Source organism: Fusarium oxysporum, chromosome 4 (genome assembly GCF_000149955.1).
Source record: "Fusarium oxysporum f. sp. lycopersici 4287 chromosome 4, whole genome shotgun sequence".
In the NCBI taxonomy this organism is placed as follows: Eukaryota; Fungi; Ascomycota; class Sordariomycetes; order Hypocreales; family Nectriaceae; genus Fusarium; species Fusarium oxysporum.
In genome coordinates this window covers 3,791,145-3,806,633 of record NC_030989.1, presented here as the reverse complement: position 1 = coordinate 3,806,633, position 15,489 = coordinate 3,791,145, and the positions used below count along the sequence as shown (strand labels likewise).

The 15,489-nt window shown below is 50.3% G+C and overlaps 2 protein-coding genes across 6 annotated transcripts; both read right to left on the bottom strand.

Moving 5' to 3' along the window:
- Window positions 1–3,349: 3,349 nt before the first annotated feature.
- On the bottom strand, window positions 3,350–4,990 carry FOXG_04220 (myb-like DNA-binding protein FlbD). The gene has a single exon (XM_018382161.1). The coding sequence runs from the start codon at window positions 4,515–4,517 to the stop codon at window positions 3,672–3,674; it is 846 nt and encodes a 281-aa protein (XP_018238824.1). The 5' UTR covers window positions 4,518–4,990; the 3' UTR covers window positions 3,350–3,671.
- A 2,369-nt stretch (window positions 4,991–7,359) lies between these two features.
- Window positions 7,360–15,038, bottom strand: FOXG_18770 (uncharacterized protein). Of its 5 annotated transcripts, XM_018398911.1 has the most exons (6): window positions 15,015–15,038; window positions 12,914–14,859; window positions 12,645–12,852; window positions 10,897–12,539; window positions 10,224–10,833; window positions 8,139–10,166 (listed from the first exon to the last, which is right to left on the bottom strand). In XM_018398911.1, the coding sequence occupies exons 2-6, from the start codon at window positions 14,308–14,310 to the stop codon at window positions 9,531–9,533; spliced, it is 4,494 nt and encodes a 1,497-aa protein (XP_018238821.1). In that variant the 5' UTR covers window positions 14,311–14,859; window positions 15,015–15,038; the 3' UTR covers window positions 8,139–9,530. The 5 variants fall into 5 exon arrangements, with proteins under 5 accessions (XP_018238820.1, XP_018238821.1, XP_018238823.1 ...); XM_018398910.1 differs by lacking the exon at window positions 15,015–15,038 and having other exon boundaries at window positions 7,360–10,166; window positions 12,914–14,942; XM_018398913.1 differs by lacking the exon at window positions 15,015–15,038 and having other exon boundaries at window positions 8,997–10,166; window positions 10,224–12,539; window positions 12,914–14,942.
- Window positions 15,039–15,489: the final 451 nt, after the last annotated feature.

Sequence of the window (15,489 nt, the reverse complement as noted above, 5' to 3'; positions counted from 1 at the left end):
TGCACTACAACAACATCCCCGTTGTGCACGTCTCCATCTTGACTAAAACCTACTTAGCCGCTCGCCCTTGTTTGTGACCGTTGGGACTACGACAACGCTGGTTGACGTTCAACAGCGCCTGCGAGAGTTGCGTTGCCAGCGTTGCGTTACATGCAGGAGGGCGGAACGACCGTGAGATTTCGTGCCATCCACATGGAACCAGCAGAAAATAGAAGCATTGGTTCCACTGCCCGAGATGCTGCACAAGAAATGCGAGGTTGCATAAGTGCAACGCCGAGGTACGTGTTTGAGACAGATGAATGATTGGCTCGTCGTTCTGCACTGGAAAAAAAAAACCCCCGAATGAATGAGTGAATCTTGAACCCTTGAAGGTTGAGCTCAGAAACACCCCCCGAAGCTATTCGGACTGACCATCCCCGGCCCGGCACGTCATTATGGTTGGAGACGAGAAGAAAAGAAATTGTGAGCGATCTCCCATCGACCCCTAAATCCGCCATTATGATAAAGACATGGATTATCGTATCGTCGGGAATTGTCCTTTCCGGGTGATTGGCTCAAGGATCCCTGTAGATTCGATCACTTGGGGTACGGTAATTTTCCCATGCAACCCTTGCTCGACCAGCGGGATCGGCGCCAAGGTGACGGCGACGGGTACAGTCCCTACAGGTTCAAGATTGGCTCCCGTGTTGCACTGTGAACACACACACACTACAGACGGTTAGAAAGATGGTTGAGTGAGTGAGTGCTGACGCTGATGAGATTAAGCACTACCAGATGTCAGCTGCGCAGAAGAAGAGAAGAGAAGAGAAGAGAAGAGAAGAGAAGAGAAGAGAAGAGAGGATAGGAAATTATCCCCAGAGACCTCATTTACCAGTCGACCTCACCTTCACGTTAATACACTCCGGCTCCCCAAGCTCCCCAAGACAGCCCAGACAGACGGACATGGGTGGTATTGGATAGTGCACCTGCATCTAACATCAGTGGCTGCCGATGCTGGGTTGGTGGATGGTTCCGTCTCGCCTTGCCTTGTATCACAGATTTAAATGAGATCCAAGATGATGCCGGTCAACCAACCTCGGCACTGGTTGAGGTACATGGCTATACGTTCAAGAAGGAGGGATAAGGGGTAGGGTACTGTAAAGTACCGTAGACGATTATGTCGATCACTGTATGTAAATGGAGGATAAATATTCCCGATGAGACTTGCTTGAAGATACAGGTCCTTGCTTTACTGGGTTTGAGTCAGGCAGAAGAGGCTTGTGCACGCAGCATGAGCAAGAAGAGCAGCCCTCACCCTAGGAAGGGTAGCCTGTTTGACTCGAGGCAGATCCTTCCTCACTACCAGATTAACGTTGAATAAGGTGCCAGATCGAATATCGCAAATGACCGATGGGGCTGACTTGAAGGAAAAAGAAAATAAGGAATCCATACCTTGGCCAGGGTGTACAGTAGTTGAATGACACAGCAACAGTAGCATATAGACAGGGTATCGAATACGCAAAAGCAATCAAGAGATGAAAGTAGCATCGATTGCGAACGTACTCATCAGCCAAGTCAGGCCAGGTCAATAATAGCAGCTCAACTCACCAAGTACGGACAATAATTCAAGGGAGCCTGAGCCTAGAGAGGACTGAACACACGGATCGTGTCAGATACCGGTAGCTGCTAGACATCCAACACCCAGAGACCGGGGCGGTTGGCGGCTCCCCGATCTCTCCACCAATACCCATCCAATCAAGCAAATCAAATCAAATCAATAATCATTGTCGATGAATGCAATGCAGGCATGGATCACAGCTCAGCACAGCGCAGCTCAGTAAATAGACCCCCCGTCAGTGACTGCACCTACAGTACCTAGCAGTAGGTAGTCACTAATGAAATCCACACCTATCATCTTCAATCCAAAACCCGCGCCCTTGGCTCTTGGGCCACACGCACCCGAAAAAAGCGTTGCGTCGACGGAAGCAATCACAGCAACGGCACACGATACTACCCTGTCTTGCTCAAATTTCCAGGTTGGGCCATGCCATATTCCGACTCAGGACTAGTCCAGCGCCTAGAGCAGTATCGATGGGTTCCCTTTCGTTCGGGACACCGTCCAGCCGGTAGCTAGTCAGATGCATCCTTCAATCATCGATCATTCGTCATGGAGCTAACGCCTTGAATCAAGTGCAGTGCAGTTCAATCAACCAACCAACCAACCAACCAACCAACCAACCATCGCTCACTCATTCATTGAGTGACACTCAGGTCTTCTAGCAGGGAACAAACCTCAACAGAGATCCGCTCATCTCAGGTTAGCAGATCCTGCCCGCCTGTGGATGCACGGATCGAAACCAACAGGGCACCCATATTCCCCAAAACCAAGAGAGCTCAGTAATCAAGAATAAGAAACAAATCAATGTGCCATCCCCGAGGGAAGGGGTCCCTATTGGGCCTGCACCACTAGGGCGCTAGCCAACTGGTCCTTGTTAGTGGCATTGGATCCATTGGTGCTAGCCCGGCAGGACAGGAGAGCCATCAACCTCGATCAATTGATCAATCGATCAATCAATTAACGACTTTGAACAGTAAAGAAGATACCCACTAGAAATTGAAATCCGACTTTCCTACGGATGGAGTCTCGTACCTTGAATCACTGCGCAAGTTGTTTCCCCTCAAACAACGACCCCCCTGGCCCCGTTTGCATTGTCCATTGGGCGTCTACACCATGGTACTATCGTCTTTCAGCCGTGGACCAGGGGTGCGGAATCGAGATTTTGCATCTGAATCTTGGTATGTAAGTTGATGTATGTATGTGCAGTATCTGTACGGATACCTCACAACAATGCAAGTCTCTGAGCCTCTATCAGTATAGTATAGATCAACGTCGATCCCGTGTCCCGCCGGCGCATGCATGTCTTGGCTTCTCCGTGTCCCTGTCTTTGTCTCTGCCTGTCGACCTGGGTCTTGCGGCTAGCCGTACTTCCTTTGTTTCTGAAAAAGAAAAAAAAAAAAAGAGGTGACCGGGAAATCCCTCCCATCCGCCAGAATAGGCGTGCATGGATCATGTCTGTTGGTTACTTACCTTACTTGCTTGCTCTATGAAGAAGCAACTCTTCAACACAACTCAAGTTACCTCTCGTGGTTCTGTGTCCTGACTATCACGCTGCCACATTCCAATGTCATCCTCCCCCCACCAGGTTACTCTGTCAATATTGGTATGCCCGATACGTTGACAAGCGTTTCAAGCCGGCCAATTCAAAGCCAAGGTCCTAAGAAGCTACAGCATTCAGGTCATGGCAAGACATTCTGACCTTGAATGCATCTACAAAAGACAATTATCACATGTGTACATATCAGGACAGACACTCAGAGGAGTTGGATAATCCAAAGTATATTTTATTTGATTAAACCGTCATTCGAGATCTGGATCATGGCGCTGTATGTCCAGTCTCGGGTTTATTAGTATTTCGTAAAAACATCATTCGCTTTCAATTCCGAGAAACCTTTCCCTGAACGCCTGGTATCTTTGCCAAAACAAATGTCCCCTGGACCCTGTAAGATCCCCTCACGGCCGGTCAAGTTGGCGGTAACGGCACGCCCGATCAATATCTACATGTTACCACACATACCATCGCATTACATGCGTGGCCAAGGCTCATCTTCGACCGCATAACTGCGACATTATCTTAATCCATGAGGGCGGAGAGATGCATCCTAGAGTCTTGTGCCTTTCGGTTTTGTGGTTGCTGCTGCTGCTGCACGGGCGAGTTGGGCGCGGTGGGTAGTTGCGCTTGAGGAGCAAAAGGAGGCAATCTGGGTTGATACTCAGGCCTGTCCGTATAGGCATGGGGAGGAGGAGCCAATCTGTCAAAGCTGGGAAGCCTGTCACCAGCTGTTGGCAAGCCTGAGTGACGCAGCGGGGGCAATTCGACAGGTACAGCGAGTTGCATGGACTGGTGGGAGGGTGATGTGGTGTAGTTGGATCCCATTTCGGATTCAGCAGAATCGGAAGAGCATGGCGAGGGCAGTGGAGCCTCAATCCATGAATGCATGGGGTGGCGCATGGCAGTGCCAGTTAGGGGGGAGAGTTGTGCTCCAGGCATGGGCATGGCTGGTGTAGAGATGGATAGTCCAGGGCGGTTCGTGGGATAGTAGCTATCGTGGTGATCCTGTGCAGCACGTCGTCGATCCGTGCGCTTGCGTCTATTTTGGCTACCATTCCACCAGTTCTTGACGGCATTGTCGCTCCTGCCATTGAGACGGCGTGCAATTTCGGCCCAGCGTTTCCCGAGGTCCGCGACAAGTCGTTCGATCATAAGACCTTCCTCGGGTGTGATGGGTTCGTGGTTGAGTGTTGGTTTTAGGTTTTGATGATAACGCTCGCGGCACTGCTTTGGTGTTCGGGTTCCCAGGGTTGATGCAATACGAACCCAGTTGAGAGCTCCATGTGTGCGAACAAGATCCATAAGATACACATCCTCAAACTGTGACCACGGACCTCTCCGCTGCTGGGTAGGAGCGGTGTTGTTCATGTTGGGTGACGGTTACTGGTTGGTGGCGAGTATGTATATATATATGTGTGTGTGTGTGTGTGTGTATGAAGGTGCCTCTTGGGGACGATGTTTCAAGTGATATTATTGAAACTTGGTGCGATGTATTAGTTGTTGTCGGGTGTTGGGATTAGTTTGGATGATGATGGTGATGAGATGGAGAGAGATGATGCTCAGGGGAAGAGATAGAAGTTGATTTAGAAGGAGGGAGGAAGGTGATAAAATATCCGTGAGAAAAGGATGGGGCGGAAGGAAGGCATGAAGCCTATGTAAGTTAATGTATGGGGAAGAGGTGTAAGGCAAGGCAAAGTAAAGTCGTGACACCAACAAGGACAAGGCCCGGGGGGGAGGGGGGTGAAGGATAAAAGAACCGAACAAGCCCAGGAAAACAGAACAGGTACGTGCTGGAGTGGCCGAGTTATGGGTCAACAAACTACAGTAAAGTAACTTTGTTGATCTGCCACCAGGATGTCCGCTGTCGAGTTCGACTTGGGGGCTATGGCGCTCTTAGCCAGGGGGGGCGTAAATCTGGTTTATCTCAAATCACTTTTGGGGCGTGAATGGAGCGGAAAAGGTTGTTTGCAGGGTGTAAAGCATCCGAAGGAGAGCATGGGGTGGGGTGAAGGTAAGCATCGTGACGGGATTGGTTAAGCGTCTTGACCCGCTGGGCTGCTGTCAAAGCGACACACTCTCACTCAGCGACTGACTGACAGGACTTCTCATAGCGGCAACGGAAGGGCAACTCTCCACTTGCTCTACTCTACTCTACTCTACTCTACTAACTTTGCGGAGGCGGTTCGTTGGTTGGCTGAACGTTGACCGGATGCGATTAACTCCGTCCGTAGCTAGATCATTAACCAACCCCAAGTACAGTCAGTACTCAGAAAGAATGCTTGCAGCTATCAACAACACGCACACGAGCTGGTGATCTAATCGAGGTCCCAAAGTGAAAGACTGTATGTCTAATAAAGTTCATCATTTGAAACATGTGTTCGTTGAGCGAAGCAGAATCAAGGAAATAAACATTTGGAAGCAAGCCTTTGACAGAATTCACGCTCCCGCTTGACTCATCTCTTGTAGAGCAGTGCCTCAAGCCCTAGGCTGTTCTCATGTCACTCACACTCACCTTGGGCGCCCTGGAACTATCCTCTCGGGGCTGCCTTGTTGAAGCTACTGTGTAGTTCCTGACTTGAAAAGGCTTTTGGTCTGGGCTGGAAGCGGTTGTTTCTGACGAGTTCCTGATTGCAAATCAGATCAAGATCTGCTAAGGACTTACTTGCTTGTGCGGACCCATATCACCATCGTGGAATGGAAAATAAGGTCCAGAGCCACTACGTTGTTTGCAGTATTGTTGATCACGCAGAAGACAAGCCATTCTTTTTTGTTGGTGAGAACTACAGCCATGGCTACCTTGTGCCAAAACACCTGCCACTGTTAGTCGGCGCGATAAGGTGCTTGAGTTTGACTCTCTCCAGGCAGCTGTTTTATTTACCAGTAAGCAGTTTGGGCTTTGTTGCCGCAGTCGTTTCCAAAAACCCTACAACTCGACGGCTTGCTCCACCGTTCACTGGTAAACGAACTCAACTGTCCTTGTTATCATGCCCTTCGCTTCGTTCATTGGATGAGTTCCCCCTCACCTGATCCCACTGGATCCAAAGAGGTGTCAAATATTCCTACAGGACGGCGGTACTGTTCAGCCGATTAACATAACGCTGGCTGTTGGTTGCGTAAGTGGGCGACGACTTACATCGTACAAGCCCGACGGGCTCAGCGTATCAGCTCGGCACCGTCTTCGTCCACTGGGCAGTTGTCAAGACAGTGGAGGTTATTGTTGGCTACTCTGCTCTGCTCTACAGAGTATCGACAGATATCGGCAGCCGCCCAGAGGTCTGCCCTCGGCCCAACTCACTCGGACCTTACCGTCTACTAAGCCACTGTAGTGTGCCCTCGATTTCAGCCTGTGACTGTCGCATCTGGTAAGTCACTCGTCTGTTAGAGTTTGATACACCTTCAAGTTCAACGCCGCTGGCTTGTATGATATTGTCATCCATTAGTCCGGGTTCACATCCCACAGGCAGTCAGTCATTCAAGCTTCTGTTGTTGGGTCTGCATGAGTGACAGCTCAGTTGTCATCTAGGGGGACTTTGAAGTGGATAGAGGTAGATCGGAATAATTCCTTATTGATTCGAGTGCTGTGTCTATACGAATGATACCAGAAGGGGGGGAAACCTGCCCTTCTGGTCCATTACTGTATATTTATCGGCCTACCTGCTTCTCTCGGTTCAACCGCTTCGTGTTTGTATGCAGACAGGCAAGTTACGATAGTTTACTGATAGACTGAATAATGCTTGCTGTATGACATTATCAGGTTGTTGAATATGACGGTCACTGGGAATAGATAGTCTCTGTCTACTACGGATACGGATACTAGGAACATGGATTGATCGATTGACTACCTTACTGATTGAGATTCCACCACTGAGTCGTTTCAGAGCCAGGGTCACATACTTCACCGTCACCATCGCTACCAGCGTGTGCGCTGTGGGCCTGTTCGTCCTGTGCATTGACGGCCAGCGGAGTCTTGGGCGGCCAGGACCAGGATATGAAGCAGGGCGATCATCGCCAACGGGTGGCTACTGTCAATGCCAAACCCAATGCTACAGTGCAGGTCTAGCTACGTACTGCCACGCTACAACCCTTTGGTTGGGATCTTCGGACTAACAGACGGATCCAATGCCATGTGTAGTCAGCAGGGTCAAAGGTGCGCTACCAAGACTACTGTACCTACCGGCCGATCTTCTGCTCGGGCTTCTTTGTAAGGTAGGTAATCTGTTTGATTGTCCCTCGGGCGGACCTTTTGATTTTTGGCAGTGCACCTCCGAACCTGTTCGGCCCAAAAAGATAAACCATTCTGAGTGTCTTGCTTCACTCAGTAACAAACCCTACTAGATAAACCCTCTCGACTGATGAGTGTATATACTTTCGAAAATGCGCAGGCTTGCCCGTAATACACGGCAGTCCATCAACTTTCTCACTTACTCTTGAACAGGACATTACACAAGCATTACTCAGACTCAATCAAGGACGGACGAGTGCGAGATTTCCATCCCTGATTTCGTTAATCCCAACCCAACCCAGTCAAGACGAGACCAGACCAGACCAGACCACATAAGAAAGCGGCGGTGACCTTCCAAGCCCTGACTCGACTGTCCGACTACCGTTGCAATGGATGGGAAAATAAGATTGCTGCATCCAAATGCAGAGTGATCGATGGATGGATGGGCACTTTCCTGGACAACCGAATAATATCTAGACCCTGGCCCGTCACGGTCATCATCTTGTTCCTCTACTAGTCCTCTAGTTAGTTCTTTGTTCTAATTAACTTCTCCCTAACTAATGTGCGTTACAGCCCGTTCGTCCACGTTTGATCAGGTGCGGAGAATGCTAACGCGCCCAGGTCTGAACGAGCAGGGGTTGGGTAAAGGACGATGGGGTCATAGCGACGCTGCAGTTTGCACCAACCATTCTCCCATTGGAAACGAAACGAAACGAAACAAAAACGGGCGGGCAAGCGGGCTCGTCTAAAATCTAAATGAAAAGATTGTCCAGGGCCAAGGCGTCTGCCGAGATCAGATCAGACCACGCGTTGGATCACTCACAGACAACACATGCCATGGCCATGGTCATACTATACGCATGGGAGAGATCCTGGAGGCATAATACGTCTTGACTGGCTGAGAGCTCCTGGACTGCGTTTAGTACATACTATTCTTGCGAGCAGAGGCAGATAGGCCCATTGGGGCCCGCCAGCTTGGGCTCTGCGTGAAAGGATCTTCATGTCAATCAAGGTATGGTTACATCACGGCTGTCACTATTGAATCCACAATGCGCTGGTGCACTCTGCAGCCTCCTTTGGCATCTATCTACAGTACCTGTTCCGTATTATGTGCTGTGCTGTATGTAGAACAAGCCTTCACCATGGCCTAGCTAGCAAAGCAACAGGAGCTGCCCTTTGGTGAATGCTACTTTAAATATTCCATGAATGACCTACCTCTTGACCGAATGAGGGAGGCTCCGATGGGCAGATGACGATATTGGCAATAGTCAGTCTATCCCCGCCCGGACGTTGATGGAGCCCCTAATCCAAGCTCCATTCGACACCGGCCACTAAAAACGAAAAACGTTGTGGCGTCAGGCCTCCCTTCAGCGTCCAAACCCTTCTTGGATCGCGCCAAGCGAAACAGACAACGGCTTTTCAGCTCGGCTCAGCTGGCTTCTCAGTTGACGTCTGCATCACCCAATGAAACCATTCCTTTCCCCTGTCTTGTTGTCCAGCTCCCTGCTGCTTACCCTGACCTCAGCTGGGGATATGGTCACATCATTTTCCTCTTGCGGATGATCTGCTCCAGAACCAGCCGCATCCGGAGTCTTTTCAACTTTTCAAGCGCCATCCATCCATCCCTTATTATCATGCATGTCAACCCACCCACCCTACACCACGCAAAGTATTTGTCTACCCTGGATGGATGCTTCCATTTAGCTGCTTCTTCTTGACAGAACACAGTAATGTCATCGTAAGGGTTCTTTTTATTGGAGCGCGGTGAATAACGAAGACACAATATAAAGTGCCATTCTCCCCCATGTTTCTTGCGATTCTACAAATATATAGTGGATTAGTGTAATTGTCGACCTGTCTGTCTGTCAGGAGATGGTAATGCATCGACTCGATGAACTGGTACTCCCAGAGGATATGTCCGGAACTCAAACCCCGTTTGCTGCGAATGAGAGAGAACTACCCATCTGCGACGTCAAAATAGCAAGGAAAACATCCCCCCAACGCCATCCTGAGATATACCTCAATAGCATGTTCCGGCTTACCCATACGCCTCATTTACACATTCAATACCCTTGACCTTTGTCAGATCCTCGAGTATGTATATATACCTTTCCGTCCAATATCCGCCAACACTGTGAGTTGCCTCGCTCCTCGTCCATTCATAAATAAATGTCGCCGCCTTCGCCAGCAACCCATCGTTGCCACGCTTGCTCATAGGCTGTTTCAACGTCATTCACCCAACGCTTCGTGTCGAAGAGCCCGCAGTGCCATTTGCTTTCCCACAACAACTTGCGTATATCTGCCAAGCGGCCATCACCCTGACCATAGCCGTCCGCTGACATGGTGTAGCTGAGGCCGGTGGCGAGTTCAACCGCGCGTTGCTCGTATTCTTCTTCACTCGCGGCAATCAGTTCTGCTGCAGCCTCTTGGCCTTCGTTTGATTTAGGTAGAGCGCCCTTCAAGATTGATGCGGCCATGCGAGAGCACATCTTGTATGGGTATCGAGGAAGCGTGAGTAGGGGTGTGCTTGACCAGAGAACATCTGCCGCTGTTGTATGGGCGTTGCACTCAGGGGTGTCGAGAAACAGGTCACACACACGAGCCCTCGAGATATGCTGACTCTTTGGCGCAACATCTGTGAAGATCAGACGACTGGCCACTTCTTCACCAGCCCAGGCCTTAGCAGTTCGCCGCAGATTGGCTTCCCCGAGCTCCGGAAACCGAAGTAGCCATATCACTGCCTTTGGCACCTGTGCCAGGATTCTTAGCCATGTTCTAAAGGTTGTAGGCTCGATCTGGTCGAGGTCAGTCAGTGAAACTCCGGTAAAGAGCTGAATGAGCGACGGACGTACCTTGTATAACTGATTGAAATTGCCCATGATGATAGTGTCATCACTCAAAGCAGGAAAAAGCTCCTTTCGCATCTTCCAGCGACGCCTCTGCTCTTGTTCCCAAGTAACCGATCGTTCACTCGCATCGCATGACTGAGCATGATCGCAACAGAAGAAAGTATCTCGGCAATATATGATATTTTCCGAGTACATCCAGTCCTCCTCCTCGCCCTCCGTATCGTCCTTGAAAACATCGGTGATCTTGAAGTTTCCACGCCAGGGCCGTAGGGTCTCTGGTGGAATGGCTGTGCTATCGGCCAGAATGTAATCGCACCACTCAGCACCCAGAGTCCCGGCAAAGCCCATGAAAGACATCTGGACCGGTGCAGGTCGTGCAGCAAAAATTTCGTTGCGTGCCCCTCTTGTATAGCCGTTGAGGTTGACAAGTATATGAATCTCGTCCTTGATGATTTGTTCTAACAGTTTGTCTGCGGGCCAGCTGCTGACGTCACGAAAAACAGGAGCCTCTCTTTCGATCTGCTGTCGGTGGACAGATCGGTCGCTTGCAGTTATAGCATAGCAAATGGCGCGTGCCCGACTGGGATTGTGGAATCCAAATACTGATTGCATCCTAAATTTCGATTCACGCGCTATTAGAGACTCGGAAACACACTCAAGAGACGGGGGATCTTACAGGTGAGCCAGGGGGTGATTGTTAAAGTCCGACGATACGTATCCTATGTTAAGGTTCGGGTTAGGGGGAGGCGGTGGGGGATAGACTGTGGAAGGGAGCCATGGCAACCGTAGTGTTGAACAAGATATTCGAATGCCATTGCGCTGTGAAATTACTCGAATGTCCTTTGCTGATAGGGGGCATGTGAAAGTGTGGAAGGGTAGGACGGTTGGTGCTGAAGGAACGCTGAGTCCGCTGGGTAATCGAAGCCGAGTGTACTGGATATGTGCTTGACTGCCAGAGACGTGCTGATCCTGATACCATTTCCATTGCGTTGCACGAGCTACACGCTCTATCAAACGTATCACGCGGGAGCCCTCCCATGGTTTGTTGCTCCATCCCCTAAGAGCTTGCTCAGGGTCGAACGATGTGACCAGGCCCAGGTCCTTAATCTGCCGCGCAAATGAGGCGATTTTCTTCTCATCGAGAACCCCCTGACCCCAATGTGATGCGTCACTCAACTGGCGATTGATAATTCGTACGACACGCTTGACGAGGCCGCTGTCATGCCCGAAAGAACGGGCATCAATGAGCAGACCTTTGTCATCAACGTGCCATCGATCATATTTCCCGGCCTTCAGGATGACCCCACCGCGACCTCTCCAGTCACAAACAGAGTTGAGAGCTGTAGAAAGACCACATACGGCTTCGGCAAATTCGGGGTTGGAGCTCACAGCGCGTTTGTAATACGTTATTGCATCGTTGATGCGTCCCCTGTCCTTGACAGCATTGGCGAGGTTTGTCAAGGCGATATCAAAAGTCCCATCGCACGCCACGGCCTGTTCATACATTTGTATCGCAAGATCCAACTGTCCAATGTCCTTGAGCAGACTTCCCAAGTTGGTGTGTAAATGGACATGCTTGGGATCCAGGCGTAGGCCATAGTGATAGTACGCCAAAGCCAAAGCCAGACCGCTGCCTGGCACAATGCCGGGAATGCTCGAATGGGCAGGCACATCAACATTCGGGGTTGGGGGATTTGATGCTATCTGTTGAACACCGGCGAGGAGAATGCCGACATTGTTAGCCGTGGAAGGGCTTTCCTGAAGGGAAAGCGATAGATAGTAAAGGGCCAGGATATCTTCGACCCCAGAAGGGCGTCGCAGAATGTTCGGGAGTCCTTGCCCGCTTGACAAGGAATCTTGGAATATCTTAGCCAACGATAACAGCGAATTGCTCGTAGTCTGCACAGCAGCTCGCTTGGTTGAGCCTTCAGCCACATGCTGCAGTCCCGGTAGAGAACCGGTGCCACCGAAGACGAGCTGTGCAGTATGACGAGCCCGTTCAGGAGGGAGTAATAAGGGCCGAGTACCGTGCCTAGCGTTCCTATGCGAGACTGGAGTTTCTGTTGGCGATAAGGCAGCCTGGATTCGACGAACGAGATCCTGTATACTAGTCATTTGGCGACCTACGCTGATCAACACGGCCTCTTCAAAAGCCTCTGATGCTCTGTTTACATCTTTAAGACTGTATAGCATGGTTCCCTTTGCATGTATGAGAGCTAGAACACGCCCATTCTCTTTCCCATGAATAGCATAGCCACTGGATGCGAAACCAGGAGGTTTCACTAGTTGGTCGTGAGGTCCGGCTTGCTGATTCTGTGCCTGTTTCATGTCAGTATTCCCACAATACAGGCGCTATGCACCCTGCCAAGGCCTATAGTAAATAGCATGCTGGCTACTGCCAATCATTTCTAATGGGTTACATACCGGCGATACCCTTAGAGCGCGTTGAACGTGGTCGATGATCTCGACGGCCTCTTTGCTGCGCTTTTTGTAAAGAAGTCCAACAAGATGTTCAACAGCTTCTAAGTAACTAGGCTGCACTTCCACAGCTCTGATCCAGTGTTTCTCGGCCTCGTCTTGGCGGCCGAGACAGTAAAGAGTGGCGGCTTTATTCGTAATTGCCTCGACATGACTGCGAAAGAGTCAGAACAATGAACAGCCACTTGACAGTTCACGTGGGAGAAGAGTTTTACCTCGAGTCAAGGGCGGTAATTCTCGAGAACCATTCCAATGCCTCTTGATATTGATCTAGACCATAGTGCAAACATCCCCCTAGCATTATCCCATCGATCCAGCTCCAGGTACTCTGTTCGCAAAGACTGCTGAGCATATCTAAAATAGACTTTGCTGCCGCGAAAAGTGTTGAATTACCCGTGGAGGAATAACTGTTATACGGCCCCTGAAAGTAGGGTACGACATGTCCCCTTGACTGGAAGTCTTGGTACGAATCATTCTCAGAGGAGCTCTTGAATAATGTAGTATCTTGTCCAAGTGCGGCTTCAGATATTCTCAAGGACGGTTTCGGAGGTTTAGGGTAAACAAGAAGCCTGGGGGACGTGTTGTGGCCTGCTGCTCCTTTGGAAGTCTGCGGTTTCCGGATAGTTTGTGCGTACGCCAGCAGATCAACGTAGACCCTGTGCGCCTGTAACAATACTTTCTCTCTGAAACCTTGTTGACTGCTCATATGAGGTGGCCGAAGATATGACTGTGTGTACATGCCCGAATCGAATCCAGGATGATGCTGAGTTTCCGAGTCAAAACCTGAAGCAAAGGAAGAACGACGTGCGAGATCAGAACCACAATGCTGCTGGAAAGAGCGCAAGTCCTGCGGCTGAACGTGCCTTGCTGAGACAAGGCCAGGTCGGCCATGATAGTTCCATGGAGTATGCATGCCTGGCTGACCAAAAGGCAGCGATTCGTTCATGACTATAGGGGGTGGGCAAAATGCCCTGACATTGTACTCGTGAGCTCGTATTATTGGTTGGTAAAGATTAGGGAATACCCCCGGCGCTTCAGGCTGGCCTTGAGGAATGTATTGGCCTTCGGCTTGATGAAGGCCATAATGATTAGTGGGAAGTGCACCATGATGTAATGCCGTATCGCTCCCATAAGCCCAAGTGGAAGATCCAGGACGGGCCTGCAGGTCATCGCTGAGACCTGTATTGCCGACTGAAGATGGACGGCGGTAGTCGATGCCCCCGTTGTAATGAGATTGGCGTATTGGAGGGCCCGTCAGGGGAAATGCCGTAGCAGTCGCTGATCGAGGTAGAACTAAATGTTTTGAAGGCGGGGGACCATGCGAGAACAACGACGGCGAGCCGTCATATCCGGCATCGACAGTACCGTTTGGTGTCTTTCGTCGTAAATGATGCTCTTGGCGTGGCGGATAAAGAGCTGAGCCGTACGGGATAGTGTGCCGGTGAGGTCGAGAGGTGCGAATCGCGAATGGCTGCTGATACGGCGCTGGGACATTGCGAGGGTGATGGTCGTTGAAAGTGGCGGCGTCGTTATTTGGGAACGTTGAGAGGGTATCGAGATTCGACTGCGGCGGCGTCACCGCGTGAGGGGACATTTGAAGGAGAGGTAACATGACAACGGGGTATATTGGCGAGGAAACAAAACTGGCTGAAAACGCAGGACAAAAGACACTGATGGAAATCTGTATGTCATGGCCTGTTGGTTAAAGGGCATGGCTGGCGGCTGCGCTTGATATTGAAGTGTCGAGTTGATTGCTGACAAGCATCTGGGCGAGTTAGGAAGGCGAGTGTAGCGCCAGCGACACACCAGAGAGCCAGAAACTTAAAGCTGTTGCGAGAGAGCCTTGCGCTGTCTTGAAGCCAGCAGAATGGCCTTTGGGTTGGTGAGTAAGAGAAAGAGAGAGGGTCAGGCGTTTCTAGGCGACTCTGTAAAGCAGTGTCTATCGATTATATCGCAGAGGGACCGAATATCAAGTCGCACGGGAAATCACTATCGCGTTCATCGTCTCACAAAAGAGTTTCTGTTTGCAGTGACAGGGAATCAGAGTCTGATGACAGCCCCAGATCCCTAGATATCGGCCAAGCGAATGCTGAAGGAGGCTTTCAGGTCAATACAAGCAGAACAAGCAGTTGACAAGAGAGCTGTATCGGTAGTGGAGGTACTAGGTTAGGTAAGTATGGGCACGTTTGTTGCTCGACAGGCAGTTAGCGCCAGGTTCAATGGAGCAAGGTGGTTAGTGGAGAACCTGTGACGGCGGGGGGGGGGCAGGGCGTCCCACATTGGGGCGGGAGAGACGGAGTCACAAAGGCACCTCACCTCAAACTTGGACAGCACTTTGCCTGTGATGCCCCTCAAGGCATGGATGGAAGGTGAGGGAAGAAAACTTAGGACCTTTATCCTAAGTGATAAAAATAACTAATCTCAAGGAGTCCTAAATCTACACTAAAGCTACCTAAATATTTTTATCACTTAGCATAGAGGTCCTAAGTTTTCTTGCTCCCCGAGGCCCCTCTTCCGGCTTGTGCCATAAGCGCGGACAGACCATTTCCCTTCCATCCATCCACACTCATGCTTACACTGCCCACTTCCCCAACCAACGACAACTCGAACCCCAGATAAAGATTGCGTCAATTTAGTATTTGGCACAGATAAACAACTCGGCGCAGAGCGGAAAGAAGTATGGGCCAAGTCAAGTATTTGTAAATTGAAACATTGAGTACATACCAAGCCAGTATTGCTCCTTGTTGAGCTGCATGTCATGTACCTAAGGTATGTAATGTACATACAGGGG

Coding starts and splice junctions, on each gene's coding strand:
- FOXG_04220 (XM_018382161.1), bottom strand. CDS start 4,517: ATGAACAACACCGCTCCTACCCAGCAGCGGAGAGGTCCGTGGTCACAG.
- FOXG_18770 (XM_018398909.1), bottom strand. CDS start 14,310: ATGTTACCTCTCCTTCAAATGTCCCCTCACGCGGTGACGCCGCCGCAG. Junction 12,853..12,913: donor ATTACCGCCCTTGACTCGAG/GTAAAACTCTTC, acceptor ACTCTTTCGCAG/TCATGTCGAGGCAATTACGA. Junction 12,540..12,644: donor GCGCTCTAAGGGTATCGCCG/GTATGTAACCCA, acceptor GACATGAAACAG/GCACAGAATCAGCAAGCCGG.